General features: G+C 39.5%; 1 protein-coding gene and 1 long non-coding RNA gene across 35 annotated transcripts in view; one reads left to right on the forward strand and one right to left on the reverse strand.

The window, feature by feature from the left end:
• LOC143933905 (uncharacterized) overlaps window positions 1–4,378 on the reverse strand; it is a 259,725-nt gene extending 255,347 nt beyond the window's left edge. For all 34 annotated transcript variants that reach the window (XM_077457035.1, XM_077457039.1, XM_077457040.1 and 31 more), the window contains exon 1: window positions 4,168–4,378. In XM_077457035.1, the coding sequence (XP_077313161.1) occupies window positions 4,168–4,237 (70 nt within the window). In that variant the 5' untranslated portion in view covers window positions 4,238–4,378. The remainder of the gene's footprint in view (window positions 1–4,167) is intronic.
• LOC143933909 (uncharacterized) lies at window positions 445–21,792 on the forward strand. The gene is made up of 4 exons (XR_013263164.1): window positions 445–580; window positions 12,701–12,821; window positions 15,327–15,449; window positions 21,078–21,792. It is a non-coding gene; the product is annotated as an uncharacterized LOC143933909 (long non-coding RNA).
• The last annotated feature ends 783 nt before the right edge of the window (window positions 21,793–22,575 follow it).

Below are 22,575 nucleotides of genomic sequence, written 5' to 3' on the forward strand. Positions count from 1 at the left end.
CAATTCTGGTTTCAGCCGCAGAGGAAATGTAACCCTTGTTCTCTCAAACTATATGTTTTTTGGCTAAACTACAAAAGGAAAAACAGAAATGAATTTAATATTGTGCTTAATATGTGCAAAAGACACACAATGAGAAAGTAGCAGGAAGAAGAAATATTTTACCTCTTTATATGAAATCTCCATACAGGCTCAGCGACTTAACTTCATGAAACCATAAACTGACATTCTAAGAACGAGTGACAATGTGAGACAAAACTAGAGGCTTCGTGATGCCTGGATGCCTGGTTTCTCTGCAGTTTATTGTTTGTAGAACAGGTCAACACATTTACACAACACAGTTCTTTTGTACAGAATGCATTTTTTTTTTTTTTATGGTGAGCCATATAACTATAATAACACACTACTGTATATCAAGTTTAGTCTTCTCATATTCTGCGCCAGAAAGTTCTCACGAAGTTGTGGATCTGATCAGTGATCACCCTAAGCATATTGAACTTTATTTTTACTCCTCTATCACCAAACGAAACAGATCAGTTGCTAAGATCTAATCCCTTCCATGGCTAGAGGGGAAACCAGTTTCGTAAGTACCTTAGGGACATTCTATTAACTAAAGTAACATACATTTTATCAACTGTTTTTAGTAGAATAAGGATAAAATGAATTTTTGCTTTAATGTGATTTATAAATGTGAGATAAGCCTAATCTGTTGAGAACTTTAATTTGTTTATCTGTATCTTTATTTGTCAATTACATGTTTAAATGTAAATATTGTACATGTTATTCATTTATTTTTTATTTTTTTGCTATAACAAAATCCTAAGAAATCACTTCATACCATAGTTCGTATTCATTTTTACATTTTTTTTTGTTTGGGAGAAAATAACTAAGCTCCTATAGGTTAAATGAGAATATACATATTTTTATATAGTCTGTATGTGTTACCAACAATAGCCACGCAGCCACTAACAATAATCACAAACTAATCCGGCAAGCTGGTTGTACCCAAGTTGATCGACCGATCAACTTGGTACATTCAGCCAAACATTTGAACCGTGTATGGCCAGCCTGACACCTGTATCAGATTGGTGTTAGCGGACAAAACAAACAGCTCTTTAAACTTTTCAGAATGAGAATCATTTTGATTAATTTAAACAATCACCATCAAACTTAAGCTGGGTACACACAATGAGAAAATCAGAAGAAAAATGCCATAAGAGACACAAGTGTTTGGTTTTCGTATAGCGTGTTCAAAACCCAATTCAGACTTTCCAAATAAAATTTTCTGAAAGGACAAACTCCAAAATTTTCCATGTACATTAACAGAACAAATGATTTTAGTTTAATGTGTACTGTTTTCCTACACATCCAATTTGCTATGTAACATAGCAAGGAAAACCAGATGATCGTTCTCCCAATTTTCTTAGAGCTTTTCTAATGCCCCGTACACACGAGAGGGATTAAGTCTGACAGACCTCCAAAGGAGTTCCGCCGGAGTTCCGACGGAGTTCTGGCGGACTTTTCGACCGAACGGACTTGACCACACACCATCACACCAAACTCCGACGGAGTCGAACGTGATGACGTACGACTGGATTCGACGTAGGAAGTTCCTAGACAGTAGCCAATAGCTGCCCTAGCGTCGGTTTTAGTCCGTCGGAGTAGCACACACACGAGCGGATTTTTCAAAGGGGACCGGGTCCGGCGGAGTTCCGTCGGGAAAATTTAAAGCATGCTTCATTTCTAAAGTCCGTCAGACTTTAGCTTTGCTAAAGTCCGTTGCAGCCCACACACGATCGGATAGTCCGCCGGACTCAGTCCGTCGGAGTTTGGATGTCGAAAAGTCCGCTCGTGTGTACGGGGCATTAGAGTTTTTTTTTCACCTTTAGAACATTAAAGAGATACTATGTTCCAGTTAAACACTTAGCCCCAGTTCACACCGATTTGCATGGCTGATTTCATTGCAGCTTGTGACTTAATTTTACAGAAGTCAATGCAAGTTGCAATAAAACCAGTAAAAAGTAGTGCAGAAACCTTTTTCGTTGCGACATGCGTCACAGAGATATGAATGGTTCCTTTGCCAGCAATAGGGTGTGACTTGTCAAGCGATTTGGAACTGTAAAATTGACAAGTCGCACCAGTGTGAACAGTGGCTTAGAGTCCATTCACACTTTTATGAATTTGTCATGTGAATTTGGACATCAAAGTTGCATTACAAATCGCACACCATTCTTGTCAATAGTATCCGTTCAAATCACTGTGACTTAACCACTTACGGACCACCCACCGCAGATCGTGGCAGGAGAGGGCACCCCCCCGCCATGACCCTGTGCCTTCCGCAGCTTACCGGAGCTGTTGGCAGAGGCATTCGCGTCCTGACGTTAGCTGTGCGTGGAGACGAGTGAGGGGAAGATGGCCCCCACCCTTCTACATACAATTGCTGGGCAGAAGCGACGTCAAAAACGTAATTTCCACCCACAGCTCTTAAAAGGACAATTTTTTAAAATAATTTTTTTAAATTACATTTTCTTCATTTATTTTTATTGCATTTTAGTCTAAATCTGATATCTGAGGACCTTTTGACCTTTTTGAGCTCATATTTAAGAGGACCTGTCATGCTTTTTTCTATTGCAAGGGGATGTTTGTATTCCTTGTAATAGGAATAAAAGTGACATTTTTTTTTTTAAGTGTCAAAATAAAAAATAAAAGGTAAAATAAATAGTAATAATAAAAAAAATGTTAAACGCGCCCCGTCCCGCCAAGCTCGAGCGCAGAAGTGAGCGCATATGTGAGTAGAATCCGCTTATGAAAACGGTGATCAAACCACACATGTGAGGTATCGCCATGATTGGTAGAGCGAGTGCAATAATTCTAGTCCTAGACCTCCTCTGTAACGCAAAACATGCAACCTGTACATATTTTTAAACGTCGCCTATGGAGATTTTTAAGGGTAAAAGTTTGTCGCCATTCCACGAGCGGGCGCAATTTTGAAGCATGACATGTTGGGTATCAATTTACTCAGCGTAACATTATCTCCCACAATATATATAAAAAATTGGGCTAAGTTTACTGCTGTCTAATTTTTTTATTCAAAAAAGTGATTTTTTTCCAAAAAAAAGTGCGCTAGTAAAGCTGCTGCACAAATACGGTGTGAAAAAAAGTATTGCAATGACTGCCATTTTATTCTCTAGGGTGTTAGAAAAAAAAACAATATATAATGTTTGGGAGTTCTAAGTAATTTTTTAGCAAAAAAAATGTTTTAAACATGTAAACCAAAATCTCAAAACGAGGCTGCTCCTTAAGTGGTTAAAGTTGCCTGCACTACTTTGGTGTGACTTTTGATGTGTTTTTGATCCATAGAATGTAAATTCAAATCAAAATTGCACCGAAATTTATGCTCAAAAGTCACATTGGATATTGTGCAACTTTGGAGACGCGCTAATGTGAAAGGAGTCTTACATCAGTAAATTCCTCGTACATTTTACTTTAACCATATGATAGAAAATGAGAATACGGTATACATTTTCGAAATGTTGAGTACTACCAATAACTATTAAGGAACCTTAAGATCTCTTTCACAATGGGGCCACTGTCACTCATTTTAGCAGTGCTTTAGAGCTGTTTAAGCAGCATTTTAGCTTTTTAGCCCCTGGCAGGGGGCTTTTAACCCAGAGGAAGGAGTTAAAAATGCCCTGCTAGTACCTGAAAAGCACCGCTTAAACAGAGGAAGCACTGGCTATTTATTTCAATGGGCAGGGCATTTTGGGTGTGCTGTATACAGCGCTCCCAATCCAACCCAAAGATGTTGCTTGCAGGACTTTTTCCTAAAGTCCCACAAGCACACCGCCCCAATGTGAAAAGACACATTGAAGTGAATGGGAGGCGATTTCTAGCTCTAAAATGCCTGAAAACTACCTCAGTGTGAAAGGGGTCTATATTTTATGTCAGTGTTGTAGATCAACATGGGTTCTTCTTTTCATTTGTATTCTCCATGGAAGACAAAGAATGGTATTAAATCAGATAATTTTTATATGCAGGCTCTTTGGTCAAACAGCATACCTGTATAGAGCACAAATTAGATCGTGGGTATTCAATGCATGAAAAAAAAACATTTAACCCAAACTTGGTTAAGAATCAGACTAATTATAAAACAAATGGATGCATATTTACCTTTATCTTCTGTAGATGCTGTGTTGAGTAGACAGAGAACTGAGAGAACCAGAATAGGGAGGACACCCATGGTGTCAGCTCCTGGGTTAGCTTCAAGACCAGGCAGTAACCACTACTTTTGCTGCTTCCACTGTAGGCTATTGTGGCTGAGCTGTCATCACTGTCACCAAACCAGAGCTGTCCAGTGTCCAGGCTGTGAAACCTGGAGGAATGTAGGGCTGCAATACTGTCACTTCTTTTTATAGGGTGGACTAGTGGAATGGGGGAGGAGGAATTTGACAGGTAAGACAGGTTCCTCCACCACAATGACAGCTCTCAGCCTTACAGAAGAAGACTGCACTTGCTTAGATAAATGTTTCAGTCATTACAAACTTTTTATGTGTTACATTTTTGTCTGATTTCTGCCAATTGTGTTTAGAACTGAATTTCCCATTTGAAATGGTTAGTGCAAACTGTTGACAAACCTTACTAAATTTACTAAAATAATTCCCCTTTAAATAGCACTCATTATACACTATATCCAAAACTACATCTTAGAGAAATTGTATTATTGTGTATGAGTGCAAAGATTATTGGGTTAACAGGAAATACTCTAGAAATCAATGTTTTCAAAGATTAACTGTAAGCTCCATATTGTACATATTGTTTAGTATTTTCGGACAAAGCTAGTGTACTCAAACCAGTCCAATTATAGATTTTTTTTTACCAGTAAAGTAGACACCATTACAACAATAACCATAGTGGGACCTGTGTTCTCTACTAATGGGACTTGTATTTCATGTTGGTGCTGTCAGGCACAGTGTGTTACCTGTCCTGTGCAGTACTGCAGGACAGGTAAGTGATGGATTTTTTTTTCCCCGGAGTACCCCACTAGACAACCAGGGAATATAAGAGAAACCTTCCAGCTAGTTACTGACTACCAAAGCTGGGATAGGGGGTTATTATTTCAGCCAATATATAAAAGTGCAGCGCTGCACTTTTATATATTGATTTTTGTTCACATGCATATGGGGATGTAATCAGAGCTAGCAGCTAGTCTTTGAATACCTTTCGCACACATACACTGTGTTACATATATAATTAGTGTTGTTTTTTGTGTAGGTCGCAAGATTCTATCCCTTATATTATTTTAGCCAGCCACTGACTGCCAATACTAAGGGAGGGGATAATTGTTCCAGCCAGCTACTGACCCCCAAACCTTTAAGGGGGTTTATTACAAAAGTCAGCCACTGACCACCAATGCTGGGGGGGGGGCACTGTCCACAAGCACTTCTTACTGAAGTGCCTGCTCTAAGCAGTCACCGACTATATAAAAAGTTTCTTTAAGGTAAGTCTCATAAGAATAGGTAATGTAAGTGTTTACTTTTTAAATACTTGTGCTGAGTGTGCCAGTCTGTTGTTTAGACTCAAATTCTGTTTAAATGTGTCCAATTAAAGTCCTCCCACTGATAGCGGAATACGGCCTGCGACCACTATTTGGCACAGCATGCTGCATGTGCTACTTTATTTTTATGAGTATTTTTTTTTTGTATGCTGTGGTGTTAAACAAATGTACATGTGTAGGTGAATGGAATGTGGCACGTCTTTCCCTTGTCTGCATTCAGAAAAATCTCTGGTTCAAAGGCTGAATAGTCTACAAGGCACAAATTGAAAGGTGAACTAGCCCAAATCATATCTTTAGCTGAGCCTCTGCAGCCAAGTGCCCCTCTTTTAACACCCATGGATATAATTAATTTTAAACTCCAATGTTTAGCATCACACAGTCAGCAACTTTTCACCTGGCTTAAGTAAGGTAAAGATGAATATCTGCTTGGTATGATGCATTACAATATCCGGCATCCTTCTACTTAAGTTTCATATATAAACAAACAATGATTTGTGGGGTTCCCTGCCAGGGTGTTGTTTGCTCCTCTTTTTCTTTGAGTGCCCCCGCAGTAAGCTGCTTGCTATGGGGGCACTCATGCAGGTGTGCTCCCAAGCCAGGCTATGTGTGTAAATACAGTCTTATAAATATTCCAATCACACACCTTCCTGGAAACAAGGCTCATCAGTAATGGGTGCTGCAGCTGGATACCGGAGATGCAAAGTCATTGTACATATTTGCAAGCACACCAGGAATCTCCACTTACCATCTAAAAGTTATTATTGCAGATAGATTATCATAAAGACAAGTGCAACATTTCATAAATATGTGCGTAAATAGACACACAATGCAGCTTGGCCCCACCCCCCCACTTCTTCCTTACAGGTATTGACTGACAACAGCAGGAGCCAGTGACTTCCACTGCTGCCTTTGTCTCCTGTGAATACAGGAAGAGAAAGCAGTGCTGTTGCAGACAGATACATCTCTGAATTGAAAGAGGAGCCAGGTATTTGCGTTTTTTTACCTTAATGCAGAGAATGATTAAGGTAAAAAAATATTATTTTTTCACGGAAGCCTGCAGATCATTGCACCCTTGAGTGCAATGTTAAGCTCCTACAGATACTGCCTCCAACCCTGTACTGGCTGTCAGTTTCAGAGCAGTAGGTAGGGTGAATGGACTACTAGTATGCTGACCAGTACCCTCGCAGTCCATGAAGCTGCAAATCTGTCTGCCATGGTTGTAGACTTGTAGTTTATCCTTTCACAGATCCCTGCAAATGAATGACGAAGCTGCCTGTCTGAAGTCCTGCATAGCCATGCTGATTTTAAAAGTGACAGCAGCAGCTGTGGGGAAGAAGAAACCCTGCTCACTGTCACAGACAGAGGGCTCTGGAGGTGGGAGGCAGGTGATTAGCTGCATGTTACATGTTACATGTTATATGGGTGTAAGATGTAAAAAAAAATCCTGCCCTAAGTGTAAAGGATTTGGACTAACACATAGAGACTGCTGCACCAAAATCAAAATCTAGATGCAAGATATGTAAAATAATGTGTACTCAATAAATCAGTGCACTATCAATGAAAAATAATGATGAAAGGTGCAATCAATTCATGAATAAATAAATAAAAGTGTATCAGATAAATATGCAATATATTTTTTCACTTTATTTTGAGCATGTATGCCTGATTTACTTATATTTATTTATTTGTGAATTTATTGCACCTTTCAACATTTTATATTTATTTTGACTTGTTGATTAATTGTTGGTTTTCATTATTTATACACATTTATTTATGCATGTTTAATTTAAAGGGATAGCACACTGATTTTACTGAGTGATATATAACATGTGATTGGTGAACCTATCCTTTAACTCTAAGCCCTTGTACACACGGTCGGAGATTCCGACAACCAAATCCGTTGGATTTTGTCCGTCGGATTTTGTCCGATGGATCTTGTCCGAAACTGTTGCATACACACGGTCGGACAAAGTTTTCGGAAAATCCGATCTTTCAGAACGTGATGACGTAATTTCGTTACGATGGGACTATGTTCAGGCTAGTAGCCAATAGCTTTGATGTAGGAATTTGATATGAGCATGCGTGGCACTTTGTCCCATCGGAATTCTCTACACATGATCGGAGTATGTCCGATCAGAGCATTTTGTCGGAAAATATTTCCGGCAAGTTGGAAAATTTGGTCCGACGGATATTCCGACGGAAACAGTCCGATGCAGACCACACACAGTCGGAATATCCGATCAAACGCTCCGATCGGACACATTCCGTCGGAATCTCCGATCGTGTGTACAAGGGCTAAGATATGTAAGTCAAAACTGAAATGTTTGGATTTTTCTCAACTATAGAGATAAGCCAACATTAATTCTAAATAAATACTAAATGAAGGACAGATACCCTGGCTACCATATGTGAACACTGGCTAAAAAAACATCTGATGGTAAGATTGTGCACAAATAAATATAAAAATTGTGTGTGATTGTGAAATAGGTATTTGAGATAAAGGAGTGTGACATAAAGACATTTTTTTTTGACCTGGGGGGGAATTTTTGAAAGATACATGAAACATAGCATGCATGCTTAGCTCAGTATGAGCCAAAAGAAGAGCTGCACACCAATGATGTCTTCACAGGAAAAACTTTTATCAGCCGACAAGCTTCAGCTTAATCAAAGGGATCATGTATGCTATTCATGCTATTCTTAAACAGATTAAAGGCAGAAAACTGTGAACACAAATGTGCAACATCATACAAGCTTTAGAAGTTATCACCGGTATCAAAGCATGCCTACAAAAATGCAGCTTGTCACGTACATATTATTTATCTCTGGCCAAATTCAGAAAAGGTAGGGCGGCCACCATTTCCCATTGGTAACGTCAAGAATTGAGGTTCTTACCTTGCCTGATTATCCCCAATTGTTTTCTACAGTAAAAAATAAAAATAAAGCATACAATAATTAATAATAAAATAATTTTAATCTGAACTGTTCTCATTCTAGTAAAATCAACTATCATCATCGCTGGGTGACAGAAGGCTGGGGCTCATTGGTGGCATAGAAGTAAACACTGTACATAGGTACAGATTTAGAACATTTTTTACAGTTTGAGGGGAAAACAAAGCAGAATATAACACATATATTATACAGATGTGGTTAACAGGCAGCAAAACCTTCTACCCCAGAGGTTCTCGAGCAGCTCAGGTCTGACCCCAGCTTAAAACAAACCCAAAGTCAAAAATAAAATTAAAGATCAGTTTTCATGGGCTTTGAGCTAGTGTCAATGGCATTAGTTTGATATCAATTTGAGAGGCTTCTAAAATTATTCAGAATTTATTGACAGGTACATTTGACCTTCAGTTGAAGGTCTGAACTTCTGAACTTTAGTTTACTGCTAGGGATGAGCCAAACAGCCCCCGGTTCGGTTTGCACCACAACATGCGAACAGGCAAAGAATTTTTGCGAACATGCAGACACCATTAAAGTCTATGGGACACGAACATGAAAAATCAAGTGCTCATTTTAAAGGCTTATATGCAAGTTATTGCCATAAAAAGTATATAGGGTCCCAGGTACTGACCCAGGCGGACATGAATCAATGCAAAAAAAAGTTTTAAAAATTACAGTTTTTTTAGGAGCAATGATTATAATATTGCTTAGAGTGAAACAATGAAAATGAAACACTCCTTTACATATCGTGCCGGGGGGTCCCCTTAGTCTGCGTGTAAAGTAGCGCATCTGTCTGATGTGTTTTACAGTCCCACAGCAAAATTACATTTCTAAAGGAAAAAAATCTAATTTAAACTTGCTCGCGGCTGTAATGTATGGTCAGGTGCCAATCATCAGACTTCAATGGACTGCAATCTTGCAGTGCATTATGGGGCGTTCCACAGTGCTCAAATTTCCCCCCAGATGTCCCATATGTTCGGTCCGTTTGCGAGCAAACAAACATCCAATGTTCGAGACAAACTTACATTCCATTCAAACCGCAGGCTCATCCCTATTTACTGCTTTAAAGTGGTTCTAAAGCCTCAAGGTTTTCTACCTTAATGCATTCTATGAGTTAAGGTAAAAAAACTTCTCTGCTGCAGGAACACCCCAACCCACCTTGTCCTTACTTGAGTCTGATCCAATCCAGCAACATGCATGGGAGCAGCGCCACTGTCTCTCTTCTCATTGGGCAAGGGAGACAGTGGCGCTGCTATGGACAACAAACACAGGTGCATTTTATTGATAGCATTTTGAATGCACAAAGATACCTTGACAAGATCCTGAGGCCCATTGTTGAGCCGTACTGTTGGATAAAGCGTCTCACTACGAGAAGGTTTGGAGCCCTTTGGTTGAGAACTATTTACTATTGTTCAACTTTGAACATTAATACCGCCATAACTACTCACATGCATTAACACAGTGCAACTCAAACATCACTCTTTAGATGACCCAGGCCCCCCCCTGGGGATAGTTGCCCCCTCCCTCACCCATCTTTTGTCTCTCCAATATTTTCCATTCTTTTACCTGTATAATTTACCAAAGCCTTACCACCTCCGGTATCCGATACCTAATCTTCCTTTAGATTACCATCTCTCACACTATTTTTGGCCTTCCCAACCGATTGGGTTAGGGCTTATTACAGTATTTCTTTTTTCACCTCACTCCCAGTCTTTGGTATGATATGGGTCTAACGTGTCATGTTTTTTTTTTTTTTTTTGTAATGTTCCCCCCATTTTGGGTGCCAATGGTCTAATGAACCCTGACAACACTGTTTTTATTATGATCACTACATTACAATGCATTATTATTGTTATGTTTGTACCAATCCTCATTTCAATTTCAGTTCATTGTACTAATCACCTCATGACACTCTGGGGCTTATTTACTAAAGGAAAATCCACTTTGCACTGCAAGTGCACTTGAAAGTGCACTCAAAGTGCACTTGGAAGTAAAGTTACTGTAGATCCGAGGGGGATATGCAAGGAAAATAAAAACAGCATTTTAGCTTGCACGTGATTGGATGATAAAATCAGCAGAGCTTCCCCTCATTTCCGATGTACTCCTTAGATTTAGAGCGACTGCACTTCCAAGTGCACTTGCAGTTCAAAGTGGATTTGTCTTTCGTAAATAACCCCCACTGTTTGTAAGTGACATGTTTACTGTTTACTGTATTTATCCTTCCTTCACCAATAAACATTTGAACACATAAAAGCTGTGTGCTATGTCTGTCACTGTACATAAGAGGATGTCTTTATAGACAGTTGATTAAGTGGACCATGCCAGGAAATACAATAAAAATTGATCAGTTTATCTATTCCTATTGCAATCCTTATTATTTTCAATGTAAGGGATGGGGGGGGGGGGGGGGGGCAAAGCTGCTACCTTAACTCAGGCACCATTCTGTCTTTTTTTCTTCTTCTTTTTTTTTTTTTTACCACGTCAGTGAATTCAATTATTTCCAAAGGACCCAAATCAGCTTGATGTTCAGAATCCCTCTCATCTTCACATCATTGTGGCAATTTATCTTTCCTTTTTTTTTTGTTATAAATATATGTAGTTAATTATCATTCTATATTATATCATATGTTATTCTGACACATATTCTCTTATACCTTTTAGGTTACACCCGCCTCTTTCTAACATCACCAATTAGTTCACCCCTCCCTACCACCCACCCCTCCTGCCACTCCCCCCCCAACTAACCCCGTAGACCACCTCCAAACACTTGCTGTTCTCTACCAGATTCGTACCCGTGTGGAATTTATACCCTTAAACCTTCTGATATGCACCATTTTTTTTTTAATTCTTGCCAACTCTTCCATTTCTGGATGATATGCTTGTTGCTCTTCTCCTCCAGACTACAACATAAGCATTCCATCTTATAGGTCTCTTCTACAGCATCAACCCACTCCCATATTGCGGGTGCCCCTGTCTCCTGCCATTTTTTGGGGATTCATTTTTTTCTCATCACCATTCTGTCTTAATCCATCTTTGTATCACCCAGAAAATGGACTGGAGAGAGCACATCCTCTTGAATGTGTACCACCTTAACATACAGTAATGCCCTGTACACACGGTCGGACTTTCCGATGGAAAATGTGCAATCGGATCTTGCTGTCAGAAAATCCGAATGTGTGTGGGCTCCATCAGACTTTTTCCATCAGAATTTCCGACACACAAAGTTTGAGAGCAGGTTCTAAAGTTTTCCGACAACAAAATCCGATCGTTTAAATTCCGATCATGTGTAGACAATTCAGACGGACAAAGTGTCATGCATGCTCAGAATAAATTATGAGATGAAAGCTGTTGGTTACTGCCCCCTTTATAGTCCTGTCGTATGTGTTCTACTTCACTGCGTTCTGAACGATCTGATTTTCCAACAACTTTGTGCGACCATGTGTATGCAAGTCAAATTTGGGCCAAAATCCATCTGAAAAAATCTGACGGATTTTGTCGTCGGAAAAAATCCGACGGATTTTGTCATCGGAATGTCTGACCGTGTGTACAGGGCATTAGAGTGAATCATTATGCCCCGCAACAAGGTCAGTGCATGCATTTAAGGAGAGGACTAAGAACTGTTGGCTTTAGGGGCAACTACCCAACATATCTTATAAGCATTGACACAAGGGGCAATAGCCCCACTGTCCACCCCGGCCCAGATAACTGTATCTGTTTATGTCCCACTACTTTGTTACTAGATTACATCTGCTTTGCTTGGTCTCCAGCTTTTCTGCATGGCTATAGAATTTCACAAGTGACCATTGTTTTATTAGTTTTGCATATCTTGTTTTGTGTATTTGTTCCACTGTAAATATAAACCATCATGGAAAAATGCCTAGAACACTTCCCTGTATACTCTATTCTGCAGGGGGGCTAAATCTGTATGGCTCTCGGGTTTCATTCTTCATCCCTGAAGCATTAGTCATGTTCACCTTTGAAAGAAGTAAAACAGTAAGAACAGCCTCAACCAGAAAAGTGAAGGCTGCTAATAAATGTTAACTAAGTATACATGGTTATGCTGAATTTACAGTGGATTTCCAGTAATCCAAGCAACTGTAAAATCCCCGGGAATTTCTTTTGTACTGTACTTATGCATAACTAAGTTCCTTTTCTCATACTTCTAGGATTATTTTATTGTGTTTTTAAGCTTTTTTTATTTTATTTCAGTCAGGCACCGCAAAGCAGCAAACATGTCTTGTACAGTCAACGCAAGTTTCCTTGTGAGTGAGACTCTGCACTAACTATCCTTCATGTTTTTATCAAGAAAACCAGTTATCAATGAACCTCTGTAAGAATCTAAATCTCCATTATTTAGTTGCTATGATATTGAAGCCTTAGCTTTTGTGCTTACTTTTTTTTATGTTACATAAAAAAAAACACAGGTATGCCCAGTTAAAAATATTTGTGTGTATGTATGTATTTGTTATTTTTGTTCTCTAACAATTCCCATAGCTCGGTATATTCTGCTTCCTGAAGAAGCCATTTAAAAGTTTTTTGAAGATGTTGAGACTTTCAGCTAGTACAACTTCCTGACGGAGGGAGTTCCACATTTTAAAAGGGAAGTATTTCCAAAACATTTGTGGCCCCAATTTTCTTCTGGGTCACATGAATGCACTTATTTCTGCACTTCTGTGACATAGATTCAGCCGACAGCAAGCTAAAGTGTGCTGTAGCCATTTACTGGCTATAATGGATCCTGACAATAATGCTGGCATCCTCAGATGGTTCTGCATCTCAACACTCTACTGCACAGACCGGTGCTTCAGTGAGAGCTGGAAGGGCAGAACAGAGAGAGGTGACTAACAGTTACCAATTGAGGTTCTCCCCCTTATTAATTTTGTTGCCCTTCACTCAACGCTATGTAATGCAGCCACAACTTTTCTGAGGATTAGTGGCCAAAACTTAAAGCAGTATTAAACCCAAAATCAAAAATATATTTCAGCTTACCGATCGTTATATGTTGTGGCTGAAGACCGAATTAAAAAAAAAAATATTTTGTTATAAAATTTTGCAAACAGGTAATTTTTCTCCTTCATTGATGTATGCTGATGAGGCTTCACTGATGCGCACCGATTGGCTGCACTGATGGGCACTGATAGGCTGCACTGATGAGCACTGATAGAGCGGCACTGGTGGGCACCGATAGGGCGGTACTGGTGCGCACCAATAGGGCGGCGTTGGTGGGCACTGATAGACAGCACTGGTGGGCACTGATAGGCGGCACTGAGAGGTGGCACTGATGGGTGGCACTGAAGGGTATTTATAGGTGGCATTGGTGGGCACTGAGAAGTGACACTATTAGGTGGCACTGATAGCTGGCACTCATAGCTGGCAGTGATGGGCACTGATGGGTGGCAGTGATGGACCCTGATAGGTTAAATTGAAAGGCAGCACTGCTAGGTGGCACTGATGAGGCACTGATTGGCACCACTGGTGGGCACTGATAGGTGGCACTTGTGGGCATTGATAGGTTGGCACTCATGGGCATTGATAGCTGGTAGTGGTGGGCACTGTGGGCAATGGAAGGTGGCACTTGCAGGCACAGATGTGCCTCCTTCCACTTTGGGACCAATGTCCCTTGAGCATAAGCAAGTGATCAGCTTTTTTTTTGCGTGAGGAGAAAAAAAAGCTGATTACTGAGCTTTTGTTTACACACGGCTCATTGGCTGACAGCTGATCACGTGGTATGGGGTGCCGGGATTGGCCCCTTACTCGGATCGGTGATCACCCGAGTCTCTGTGACTTAGTGATCACAGCACCCACCGCGCATGCCCTGCAGGGGACATGCGGGGAGCATTCAAAGGGGAGGTCATCCTATGACGGCCTCCCGGAAATTCAGGTCCACGCTGTGGCCGTCATTCGGCTATAGCGCGAAGTCGCGAACCTCAATTGGTTAATGCTGTAATCATGTAGTAAATCTGTTGCACAATCGGTCTCACTGCTTATTTTAACCATTCAAGGACCACCTACTGTATATTTACTGTGGCAGAGCACTCCCTGCTACGCTAGATCACATACATGTAATATATGATAATACAGTCACATTGCTTAGTAAAATCAGCACACATTATGCCTATTACACAGCCAGCTCCCACCCATCATCAGTTATTTTCACAGTCCCACCCTCCTAGCCTTGCCATTTATATGTAGTTTGGGCAACACAGTGGTGTAGTGGTTAGCACTCTCACCTAGCAGTAAGGGTCGCTGGTTTGAATCCCAACCACGACACTACCTGCCTGGAGTTTGCATGTTCTCCCTGTGCCTGCGTGGGTTTCCTCTGGGTACTCTGGTTTCCTCCCACACTCCAAAGACATGCAGGTAGGTTAATTGGCTTCTGTCCCAAATTGGTCCTAGTATATAAATGGGGACCTTGGATTGTGGGCTCCTTGAGGGTAGGGGCCGATGTGAGTGTGCAATGTACAGGGATAGGGACAATTGTAGACACTCACTCAGATTAAACTGGATGAACTGGTATCTTTATTCAACCTTACTAACTATGTAACTATGTAACTATGTTTGAATCCTTACGGCCTTAAGAAATGGACCCCAAAGAGAAATTTAATTTACACTCAACATTTGCTAACCCCCCCACCCCCTAACACATACTTAGATATTTCCAGCTGAGTTAGACAAAAGGGACACAGTCTACAATACGAAGTCTTGCCATTTATTTTCTGCATTCAGCTGTTCTGTTTGCTAAACACCTACTTATGAATGACTCTGAACCTGAATTTATAAAACATGCAGTGTTTTTTACAAGTGATAACACTACTTTTTTCTGACCCAACCATAGCCTCTGCCAAGGTGTATTGTACTGGGACATTAGAAGACAATTACACATGGAATCATGTGGCAGAACCCACAAACAGTGGGTCGCTGCAAATCTAACTTCAAGAAAAAAAGAAAAACATTAACAGTAAGTAACATCCAAGTAAAAAAGGAAATTAAGCCTTATGAGGCATACAGGAAGCCTCAACTACATACTCTGTACTTTGGCTTTTCATCCAATTATTTCTGTGTTACATGAGGGCCACCCTAATTCCTTGTGTCAGTAATATAAGGATCTATGAACCCCTGCTGATACATGAGCTCCATTCCCAAACACATCCACTGAAGGCATCTTGTTGTCTCTCACATACAGAAAGCCTGCTGTAAAAACAAACAAAAAAAGTTATCACCAAATGCAATAGATTTACTAAAACTGGAGCACTCAGAATCTAGTACAGCTGTGCATGGTAGGCAATCAGTTTCTAACTTCAGCTTGTTCAATGAAACTTTGACTATAAACCTAGGTTCACACTGCTGCAGGTTAGAAATCGTTTTCAAACCGACAATGCAGACAGACTTTGGGGTGATTTGACAGACATCTGTGTGAGTTCGTGCCATTGCCGGAAATAGCCACATATTAGGCATGTGATTTGACATGTCAAATCGCATGCCAAATCGGCCCAATGTGAACGTGGGCTAAAACTGGACTGATTTTGCACTCTCCAGTTTTATTGAAACTTCCTCCAACTCCCCCCCCCCCCCCCTCCCCCACTGTGTCTCTCTGAAGAACCTTGGATGTTTTTGGGAGAATGGTAATTCAAAAAGAAAAAGAGAATTTACACGGGTGCTCTCTAAATTCTGGCTTTCATGGATTGTAAAGAACCCAAATTAGGCTACAATTGCTTGACATTGTTCAGTTAGAAATCTCTCTCTTGTACAGCGATAGTAATTTCCAATGTACATTTCCAATATACAGGTCTATTTTTCTGGTTGACTATTATTTGTTAAAATTGATTTTTTCTTAATGTCACATTAAAGAGATTTACTAAAACTGGAGCACTCAGAATCTAGTGCAGCTTTGCATGGTAGTCAATCAGTTTTTAACTTCAGCTTTTTCAATGAAACTTTGACTATAAGTATAAGTTCACACTGCTGTGGGTTAGAAATCGTGTGAGTTCAGATGAACTCGCACGATTCCAAACCGACAATGCAGTCAGACTTCAGGGTGATTTGAGAGACATCTGTAAGAGTTCATGCACAGATGTCTACAGGAACTACTTTTGGGAATCTGTGCAGTGCCGCACCAATTCAGATGGTGCCATTGTAAAGAATCCAAATTAAGCTACAATTCCTTGACATTGTTCCATTGGAAATCTCTCTCTTGTACAGCTATAGTGATTCCCGATGTACATTTCCAATCTACAGGTTTATTTTTCTGGTTGACTATTATTTGTTAAAATCTATTTTTTTAATGTCACATTAAAGTTTTTTTTGCGATGAATCAGTTTGGTCAGTTTTTACATTTTTGAACTATGGTGTGTTTTGAGCTTCCTTCCCTAGAAGGATAACATGATAAATTATTAAATTTTAATTAGTTTAAAATACAAATGCAGCAGGTAGGATATGTGTTAGTCACTGCTAAAGATTGTCCTCTGGGCTATAAATGTGGCATTACCTGTCTTTAGGTAGCCATTGACATAGTCATCATACAAGTAGCTATACAAGTTTTCCCAGTTCACACAGAAAGGAATCCTAATTGTGGATAGGGGTCAGCAATTTCTCATGCATTTTTCTGACACACAGGCTTCAAAATACATTGTGCAATGGTCATTAAAAAAAGAATAAGCTATTGGAGGTACGTAGAGCATAAATGTTAAAAAAAAAAAAAAAAAAAAAAGAAGCTTGCTGACAATGAGAAAACAGCACAATCAATCAAACTGAACTCATATTATATACCTTATGATGCTGTTCCTGGTATATAAAGGAAATTACAGAACTGAATCACTAATGTGAAAAATAAAAATCATTAAATGCACAGCTGCCATCTAATTGATATAAAATCATCCATAATATGTAAATGTGCAAGAGAACAGCATGAGTACCAATTAATAAGTGCAATTTATTCAAAACACAAAGTGTGTATATATTGCACCCACTTAATTTGCCCATTTAATTTACAAACGGATTTACTAATTTACAAACTTATAATTTAATTGAAAAACTCTATAAATTAATTGTGCTAAATATAAATGTAAAGTGCAAGACAATTCCTGTGTAATCAAAAGTTCATATAAGCACATGCAAGACTGCATGAATTAAATTGTTCAAATATGTGTTGACAGTTGTTCCAATATCTTGAGCCAACACAAAAATCTTATAAGGTCTTCTATCATCCACTACTCCCCCATGTGAATCCACCACCGGTTAAATTAAATGAACTCCCCAGAGGTATATGTTTGTAAAGTTATAAACCAGCCAGTAAAGCATTCCCCTCTGGAAGTAATAATCTGCAGTATCTGCAATTATCACATTCCCATACTCATAAAGCCACCAGTCCATCCATCCATGTGTTGGGGTAGAAGAAAGAAGAGTTCCCATAGCTACCGCCCCTGGTGCATGTCAGATGATGAAATGCATAGGACAGGGATTTGGATGTGAACGATGGTTTGCAGCTCACGGCCAGAAATTGCAGCCAGAGCTAACCCCATTTTAAGAGACCATATGATTTAACTTGTCTCAGTGGAGACACCACAATGTGGATGAGTCTATTGAACTTAGAAACATGTTTTACATTTTTTTTATGCAAAGGTTACTCTTCTCTCCCAACATGTGGATGGATGTACTTTATGACACCTTTATGAGTATGGAAAGGCGATAATTATAGATACTGCAGGTTTTTACTCCCAGAGGGGAATGCTTTACTGGTTGGTTTATAACATTGCCAGCATATACAGTACCTCTTGGGAATTTGTTTATTCCAGCTGGTGATGGATTCACTTAGTAGTGTGGTAGACGATAGAAGACGCTTGATAAGATTTTTATATCAGCTCAAGATATTGGAACAACTTTCAACACGTATTTGGACAATTTAATTTATGCAGTCTTGCATGTGCTCATATGAACCTTTGATTATATAGGAATTGTCTTGCACTTGACATATATATTTAGCAAGTTTTCATTTAAAGAGTTTTTCAATTAAATTACAATTTTGTGTGTGGAATACATACACACAGTGTTTTTTTTAATTAATTGTACTTATTAATTGCTCCTGGTATATGTCTAAATAGTTCCCTGTATCTGGACGAATATGATTGCTCTTATAGAACTTGTTACCAACTGGCACAGACCTCATCTATGTATTTCAGGCAACTCTCTTTCCCTGCTTAAACATGTATATTTCCATGTCCTAGTCAGTGGTCATGTTTATCTGTAAAGCTACTTAAAATAATGGGATGACTCAGACTCAGTTGAAAATAGCCAGTGGGTACAATTATGTTGTGGCTGTAGTAACTCAACTTGACCCTTGATGATGAAACTTGGGAACAGGTGATAAGAGAGGTTGGGAAGGCCACTCTCAAATATATGGAGCACTCTGCAGCACTCTTTCCATGGTTTTGCCTGGAAGTGATCAGTTTGTGCATGTGTGAATGATAGCCCTCTGTAATGCACTATCTGGTATATCAGCACCTATCAATATTATTAAGTGATAGAAACACTTCCCAGAAAAAAATATGGTGGCCACCTAGGAGCCCATTGATTGCTGCAGTGTATGTGTCTTGATTTCCAACACAGAAGGAGACTGCAGGGATGTGAAAAATAATAGAATGGGATCATGGAAACCACTAATTAAGGTAACACTGTCATAGTGTTAGAATATGTGGACATTTGAAAGAGAGGCATTGCTAGGACTGTGAAAGATTCATTGTACTCTTTAGCATACTAAAAGTAGTTGTCAAGTGCAACACAGCAAACAGTAGGTGTAGACATATTGTGCTGAACATTAGAACCAGTAGTACTTATGGTTTGCTCAAAACAATGGACCATTAAAAAAATAAAAATTCTTAGCTCACATAAGCCTTTAAGCAGACAGAATTAAGACATAGACCTAACACTCTCTTTGAGCCTTCCATAAAAAGAAATGCATTAACCGCTTGCCAACCAGCCACCGCAGTTTTACTGCAGCAGAATGGCACGGCTGGGCGAAACAACGTTACCTTACTTTGCTTCGCCTTTTTGGCCAAGATCCCGGTCACAGATCCTGGTTCTTTCAGGGGAGAAGAGACAGATCGTGTGTTCATACTATGTATGAACACCGATCTCTCTCTCTCCTCCTAGACAGTACCATCCCCCAACACATATAGGGAACATAGTTAACCTCTTGATCACCCCTAGTGTTAATCCCTTCCCTGCCAGTGACATTTACACAGTAATCAGTGAATTTTTATAGCACTGATTGGTGTATAATTGTCAATGGTTTCAAAATGTGTCAAAAGTGTCCGATGTGTCCGTCATAATGTCGCAGTCCTGATAAAAACCGCAGATCCCGCCATTACTAGTAAAAAAATAATAATAATAAAAATGGCATAAATCTATCCCCTATCTTGTAGACACTATAACTTTTGCGAAAAACCAATCAATATATCATCATTGATTTTTTTTTTTTTTTTACCAAAAATATGTCAAAGAATACATACCGGCCTAAACTGAGGAAAAAAGATTTTTGCTGATAAAAAATGTGGGATATTTATTATAGCAAAATGTAAAAGATATTGGGGGTTATTTATGAAAGGCAAATCCACTTTGCACTGCAAGTGCACTTGGAAGTGCAGTCGCTCTAAATCTGATGCCGCATACAAATGACCAGACTTTCCGGCAGACTAGGTCCGACGGTCTTCCCAACGGTCATTATCAGCGGAGTTCCGGTGGACTTCCGAACGAATGGACTTGCCCACACACAAACGGACTAAGTCCATTCGAAGGTCTGGTTGTTTTTAAATGTGATGACGTAAGATGGGACTTAAAAGGGTCAATAGCCAGTAGCCAATAGCTTTGTCGTGTTTGGTCCGTCGGACCAGTATACAGACAAACGGTTTTCGTGATAGGAATTGAGTCCGTCAGACAGGTTTGAAACATGTTCTATTTCTAGGTCCGTCTGATTTTTTAAATGAAAAACGATCGAATTACCCCCCACACGATCGGATTGTCTGCCTGAAAATCCGGTCGTGTGTACGCAGCATCAGGGGTAGATCTTAAATGAGTGGAAGCTCTGCTGATTTTATCATCCAATCATGTGAAAGCTAAAATGCTGTTTTTTTATTTTCCTTGCATGTCCCCCTCGGATCTACAGTGACTTTACTTCCAAGTGCACTTGCAGTGTAAAGTGGATTTTCCTTGGGACGGCACAGTGGTGTAGTGGTTATCACTCTCACCTAGCAGTAAAAAAAAAGAGCTGTGGGTTAGAATCCCAATCACGACACAACCTGCCAGGAGTTTGCATGTTCTCCCTGTGCCTGCGTGGGTTTCCTCCAGGTACTCCAGTTTCCTCCCACACTCCAAAGAAATGCCGGTAGGTTAATTGGCTTCTGTCCAAAATTTGCCCTAGTATATGAAGGAACAATGTGAGTGTACAATGTACAGGGATAGGGACAATTGTAGACACTCACTTAGGTTGAACTTGATGGACTGGTGTCAAACTTACTAACTATGTAACTATCATCTTTAGTAAATAACCCCCATTGTGTTTTTTTCAAAATTGTCACTCTTCTTTGGTTTATAGCGCAAAAATATCTAATCGCAGCGGCGATCAAATACCACCAAAAGAAAGCTCTATTTTTTAAAAAAGGACTTCAATTTTGTTTGGGTACAGCGTTGAACTACCGTGCAATTGTCAATTAAATCAACAGAGTGCCGAATCGCAAACATTGGCCTGGTCATTGAGCAGCCAAATCTTCTGGGGCTGAAGCGGTTAAAATAGTTGGGGACTACTATCAAGACATACCAATTTAGCCAGGAATAGGTAATGTACACAACAGCTTACAAAGTACAGCAATTAGAAGTACTGTATTTCTGAGTTATAAACTGTGCTGCATGGTCAGTTTCCCCCGTGCTGTTTTAAATTGTTGGTCTGTGGACAATTGTTCCTCAATTACATTTGAGATAAGTGGTGAAATGCTCCCTTGTGTTGGTGGTCAGTTCAGGCAACAGTAAAATAAACAGGAATATAGGTGAAAAATGTTAGCCTGGTTAGACTTTTGTTTCATGCAGAGTCCAGTCCTTTGAACACTAAGGTCTGCCATGCACGGTTTAAATCTCGGCTGGTTCAGCAGATGTGCAAAGCTGGTAAAGACATCCCCAAAAAGACTTGCAGCTGTAATTGCAGCGAAAGGTGGTTCCACAAAGTATGGACTCAGAGGGGCTGAAAACAAATGCACGCCACACTTTTCAGATATTTATTTGTAAAAAAAAAAAATGGAAACCATTTATAATTTTCCTTCCACTTCACAATTATGTACCACTTTGTGTTGGTCTATCACATAAAATCCCAATAAAATAAATTTATGGTTTTGGTTGTAACATGACAAAATTTGGGAAATTTCAAGAGGTATGAATACTTTTTCAAGGTACTGTATATACAGTATATATATTGTGTTACACATTGTATTGATATATATATTTTGTACTTTTAGTAATTTTTACTTGTATAGTTTATTAATTTATTCAAGCATTTTTAAATTGTAGCACGATCTCATATATTGGTTGAATTTGAAATCACTTTGTTTAGTGACAACAATTGTGAATAGTGGTGGTTAGTTGGTTTTCCTTTGTGACACAGAATTTACTCAGAATTTACACAGAAATGAAATAGATTAAAATGTGGCTGGTTAGGCAGGGACAGTCTAAATTTTCATCTATCTATCCATCTATGGGCAGACTGGTTGTACAGAAGTTAATCTCTCGATCAACTTCTGTACAACCAGCCTAACGGGTTTTTTTTCTTGCTCGATCAGTGCCATCTGCTAGAGAGCAGACAACACTGATCATTGTATACTAATGGCGAGGAACTCTTCTGGCTATCGGAATACAATAGCTTCATGGGATGGATTAAAATGGTGAACTGCTGCTCTTCCTACTTATATGAAAAATAAAGTGCTAATGTGCTGTGCTCCAAATAATACATGAATAAATCTGTGCATTAAAAAAACATATAAAACCTCATCAGTATCCAAAATCAACCAAAGTGGTCAACCAAATGATGCATCAGTGCAAAAAACATG

This window comes from Lithobates pipiens, unplaced genomic scaffold (assembly GCF_037356315.1).
Source record: "Lithobates pipiens isolate NorthernLeopardFrog02 unplaced genomic scaffold, aLitPip1_a1.2 Scaffold_27, whole genome shotgun sequence".
Taxonomy (NCBI): Eukaryota; Metazoa; Chordata; class Amphibia; order Anura; family Ranidae; genus Lithobates; species Lithobates pipiens.